We start from the raw sequence: 5638 nt of genomic DNA on the forward strand, positions 1-5638 counted from the left end.
ATAGATAGATAGATAGATAGATAGATAGATAGATAGATAGATAGATAGATAGATAGATAGATAGATAGATAGATAGATAGATAGATAGATCTTTAAAAAAAAAACAACCTCACACTTACCTTTGTTTTGTGCAAAAAACACACATAATGCAATGAGCACTATGACCACCAAAATAAGTACTATAAGAAAGGTGAAATCCCTCCTCCGGCCATAGAATTGCAGCTGAGTCCACCTTGTCATTTTCCTGTGCATTCAGATGATAATTCCAAACATGAAAATATGAGATATTTCAAGCTCTAGAATGTCTTTTACTCCATAAATACATGTAGGCAGACTGTTGTTACATGCTGTGTAATTTTCAGACTGGCAGTATACTGCTTACAATATCCTGTCTAAATTGTCTGTTATTTTATAGCTATGCTCCTGTCAGCACTTGCAAGCCCTATAAACACTTACCTGTTAGTATCGGATCCACTGTATGTCTCATCAGTGATCAACTGGTCAGCTTAGGCGGTTACTGATTGTCCCCTCCCTAAGCAAACTTTTTTATGTACTGTGGTATGGCATTGCAATCATTTATGAAGTTCCTTGGAACTCACACCCTGTATATGATACTTTCGAAAGTCCAGAAAACTGACTCAAGTGAGATCAACAAGGTGTAGGTGGGTGAGGCTGGGTTTGGATAGATGTGATTTTCTTTTCTTTCTTTCTTTTTAAACCAGTATTGGATGTAGCCAATGCTACACTGCTAACCACTGTTTAGTGTCACTAATTATACACTTATTGTTTTCAAATGAATGTTCCTATGTACTGTCAAAGGACAGAAAAATATTTAACAAGATAAATTCTTTTAAATGTGCTTTAAAAACCCACTTGTTTCAAGTTATGTGTTATTTACGTAACACTATATCAGTGCATATACTGTATGTGTTCACATTTATTTAGCACCTTTATAGACTCACCGATCACTAAAAGCTTTAGACGTCTGTATGTTTAGTGTCTTCTAGAATAGCAAGTTTATATTCCCGCTGTTTATCCATCATGTGACTTTTTTTTAACTTTCTTAAGGATTTTACAGGAAATCAACTAATGGTACTTACATCATGTAAATTTAAGTTATGAAGTGATTATTAAGAGAAATGCACTGTTGTATTAGAACAGCTATTAAAATTAGCGTTTTTTTAATGCATTTGGCAACTAGTCTTTTATATTCCTTGTTTTTAACAGTTACTTTAATTCTCTTTTGACACTCAACACATGATGGTGAGCATGACTAACTCTTTACTCTTTAGAAATGTTATAAATGAGACTTATAGATAAGATGTTTAAATGACGGAATAAAGCCTTTTTAAAAATAGAAAGGTAAACATGATCCCACATGATTAAAAATGGATCTCAATAGCAGCAAGAATAAAAAAGCTGCGATGAGATTAAACACAATAGTTTCTGAGTTTAACGTCATAAGACATTTAGTCCACACCTCTGTTTGCTTTTAGAAAATAATTTCTGAAACACTACTCAACAAGAAATATTTTTGTTTGATATGTCATGGAAGACTGCACTTTTTGTTTCAACTGTTTTAATTAAGAACAATAATTCAAAGTTACACGGGTTGCCCTGCGGCTCAACCAAGTCACTTTTATTCCACAGTCCTGAAGGAAGTCAAGCAATATCAAAAGCCGCAATACTTCAGTTGTGGAATTGTTTATGCTGTATTTTCAAATGGTCACCTGGGCGTTGTCAAGTGGGTACTAACTCACATCAGTATTCTTATCACTGCCTGACTGACGCATGCCATAGTGGTGCAGTATTGACCAATCCAAGATAAAAAAACAAACATTAAAGTCTTAGCATGCGACACACAGAATAAGCAGCTGTTTTAAAAAAAAAAAGTCACTGCTTATTATGAACTTTGGTCCGGTTACATCATTAATGGCGGTCCTTTGGTTTTTTTTTAAAAACAAAGAATAGTGACTATATCTACAAATTGTAGTGTTTATGTCGCAAAAGATGATGAACGTGAGCTTTGCTGTGCTCTGCAAGTAATAATACAAGTCAGTGTTGCACGTATAAATCCATTGATATCTGAATTCGATCTGTAAATATTGAATGAGAAACTGTTGCTATGCTGTTTAATTTAAAACAGAAAAAGGACTGCTGCAAAGTGGTTCCAAAAACAGAGCCTGGCTTTACGTGACATGTGTCCCAAGCCATAAAGTGTCATGACACAGTCAGCAAACACAGGGGTGGAGAATTATCAATTAAACTCCGGCAGCAATCATACTAACAAACGCACACTTTTTTTTTTTTTTTATTACTTTCTATTTGATACAACTGATTGTGTGCAGATTCAAATACACAAAGGATGAGAAAAGAAGAATGAACACTGACCAAAGAAGGATGGAATGATTTCAATATTTATGAATCCATTTCAAAGTAAACAAAACAAACTGATATTCATTAAAAATGCTTTGTTAGCGTGAATAAGCAATAAAGGCCTTCGTTAAGACACAGGATAATAAATACAATCTGCAACTAAACCCCAAACAGACGCAGTTATATTGAAATACTTTAATTAGGTCTCATAAAACACCATATGCAAACTGCTGCTGTCTAAAATTATATAACTGTATTAAAGAAAAAGATGCAATTTTATGAAGCATCTGATCAAAAATTAATCACATGAAGAAGCTATACTGACAGAGCCAAAACTACAATATGACATATTTTGAGTTTTCATGAACAGTTCACACAGCAAGTCAAATTAGTGAGTTATTTTTCAAAATAATTGTGGCAACTGGATGGTCACGCAAAGTCCACAGCTTTAACTCTCAACATCAGCCTGCTTCTGTCCCTCTTTCGGAGATTCCTCTGTTTCTGTTTCCATTTGGGCTCCTCGGCGCTCTGCCTCTGTTATTGTCATGGGGTGAAGAGGGAAAAATCCGGCCAACCCTACAAAAGATAGGTGAAGACGACAACATTCACAATAAGTATTTCAAACAATACAGAGGAGACAGGTAAATATCCTAACATCTTCTTTAACTTAAGGATAATGACTAAAAAAAAGGATAATAAAAAAGAGATAGGGTTATCTAAATACTGACAATTTTCACTTTGTGTTTTCAGTAGGAATTTACAATCTATTGATGCTAATGTCATCTGAGGGCACAGCAAACACATCACAGTGCAAAAGTCGTAATTTAGAGTGTGTGCAAAGCAATTAAAGATTACAAAACCTGGTGAAGAAAAAGTAATAAAATGCTAAATAAATATTGTCTAATAGGTGTAGATGCCTACAAAAAAAAAAAAATCAGGCGTAAACCAGTTCTCAGGAACAGAATGACAATAAAATTTCCCAATGATGAAGACTTCAAAAGAACACGTTTATGCAGCAAATACACACCCAGGAGTTTGGCAACCGGCTTTGTAGGGTGTGCTCCACATCCAATCCAATACTTGATTCGGTCGAAATTGAAACTGACAAGTTTCTCGTTGTAGATGTTCGGAAGCGGGTCGTAGGAACCCAGCTGCTCAATATATTTACCATCTCTTGCCCTTTTGTTGTAAGCTGCCACAATGCGATAAAATGGTCTGTTAGCCTGTTTGTGGCCCGCAAGAGCGAATCGAATCACAACGTGACCTCCGTGGTAATTCTTTAGTAGGAGTGATGCTAAAGAAGAAAATAAGCATCAAAAGCATTGTCAAAGACAGGAAAACATGACTTTCTTTAATTGTTACATACCCATATATGTAAGTATATGTTATACTATTATAGGCATTCAACTACCAAATACAGAAACACATTAAAATCTTACTTAGCACCCACTGTTGTCAACATCTTTGCTGCTTTAAACAAAATTACTTTCTTAAACAATATGAAGCAATGGGAAGACCAAATTTGAAAAGTTCTCTTGCATTTTATTTTTGTTATGTATTCAGGTTTTGTTGAATCCGTTGCTTTTCCCCTTTTTCGTGAAACAATCCCTGCTTCTGCCCTGCACATAAACTCTACTTATATTAAATGTTCTAACTAAGATTAACCTGTTTTAGAGGCAAATATAGCCCAGTATTGCTTCTCATGTGAAAGGATTTAGTTCTTTATGCATTTTACATCAATTTTAATCATTCTAATTGTTTCTAATAATTTCTAATTGTTTGAAGGAAAAAGAAGAAGAATTGAACAGTAAACCATGATTTTTGTTTCTTAGCATAATTCATATTAATAACCTTTGCATGACTTTACTTGCACTTAATCAACCCCACTAAGTGCATGTCTTTGGACTGTGGGAGGAAGTCGGCATACCCAGAGAGAACCCACTCAAACACGTGGACACAGAAAGGCCCTGTTCAAACTTAGGATATTCTTGCTGTGAGACAACAGTGCTAACCACCATGACAGCATGCTGCCAACTAAAAAGTGTAATGTTCTCATATACTCTGACAATAAGTGTGATATTTACAAAAAAAAAAAAAAAAAGACACATACTGGTATGCTGTCAAAATAATTTTGAACTTAAGCAATTGTGTTACACTAATTGCACTACTCAGTTTTGCAGTTGTAGTTTGTATAGTTTTCTAAGACTTTGTGTAACTTTTCTTTCGTTACTTTTTTTCTTTTTTGCAGCTGATAAAAGTGTAATCTATGACGCAAATTGCGCAAATTTACCAAACAATGAACTCATTGTCATGCTCAAGAAACTAGTTTGAGAGGATCTGAGCTTTGCCCCAAAGTGAGTCTGAGCAATCAGAAGATGGGTACACTGTGGTCTTAAAGGGATGGACACGATCAACAACAATGTTCAGGTACACTGGCATTTAAATTATGCTCAATTAGTACAAAGGGCCCTAAAAATGAGCTGAGAAAATGTCTCCCATACAATTCCACCATCACCAACAGCCATTGGTACAAGGCAGGATGGATCCATGTTTGCATGTTGTTTACAACAAATTCTGAGCCCAGATCTTCTATTTTCCAATTTTGGTGAGTCCATGTGAAGTGTAGCTTCAGATTCCTGTTCTTCGCTAAGAGTAAATGGGAATCAGTGTGATCTGCTGCTGCTCTGGCCCATCTGCTTCAAGGTTCAACGTGTTTTACATTACACACGTTCTCCTACATGTTCTCCCCCCCCAAAATATTCAGACCAGCCCATCTGGCACCAACACCTATGCCACATTCTTCCACATTCTGATGCTCGGTTTGAACAGGTCTACCCATATGGAAAATAAACAGTAAAAACTTATAAAAGACTCGCATAAGATGTGGCCTGCTTCATATAGTGAATCATATAAGGCTTATATGATTTACTCATGAAAGTGGCCACTTTCTCATTACTTTCATATATTGTTTTAGTACATATTCAAAACATACAAGTTTCATTTATATAATTTTTCAAGGGATCTTATGTGTGTTTTCACTCTTGTATGCTTTTCATACAAGTTTCACACAAGACAGATACAAACTTTATAAGATTTATATATATCTTTTCCATATGGGTATATGCCCACATGGATAGAGTTTCTGCCATGTGATTGGCACATTAGAGATTTGCATTAATAAGCCGTATACCTAAAAAGAAAAAAAAAGGTATGATGGTGAGAATTATAGGGTCGAGTTCATACTGACCACAACAATGGGGGG

The 5638-nt window shown here is 35.3% G+C and overlaps 2 protein-coding genes across 2 annotated transcripts in view; both read right to left on the reverse strand.

Annotated features, from left to right (window-relative positions):
* The window catches only part of LOC102201193 (mucin-3B), a 39494-nt gene extending 37294 nt beyond the window's left edge, over positions 1 to 2200 (reverse strand). Inside the window, exon 1 of the mRNA XM_013908569.1 lies at positions 2194 to 2200. Within this exon, the coding sequence (XP_013764023.1) occupies positions 2194 to 2200 (7 nt within the window). The remainder of the gene's footprint in view (positions 1 to 2193) is intronic.
* Positions 2201 to 2556: 356 nt separating this feature from the next.
* Positions 2557 to 5638, reverse strand: part of mrps16 (mitochondrial ribosomal protein S16) — a 3530-nt gene continuing 448 nt past the window's right edge. The window contains exons 3-4 of the mRNA XM_005724637.1: positions 3404 to 3670; positions 2557 to 2952 (exon numbers count right to left, since the gene is read on the reverse strand). Of these exons, the coding sequence (XP_005724694.1) occupies positions 2825 to 2952; positions 3404 to 3670 (395 nt within the window). The 3' untranslated portion in view covers positions 2557 to 2824. The remainder of the gene's footprint in view (positions 2953 to 3403; positions 3671 to 5638) is intronic.

The sequence above is a fragment of the Pundamilia nyererei genome, unplaced genomic scaffold (genome assembly GCF_000239375.1).
Source record: "Pundamilia nyererei isolate P.nyererei 1_Seehausen unplaced genomic scaffold, PunNye1.0 scaffold00012, whole genome shotgun sequence".
NCBI lineage: Eukaryota > Metazoa > Chordata > Actinopteri > Cichliformes > Cichlidae > Pundamilia > Pundamilia nyererei.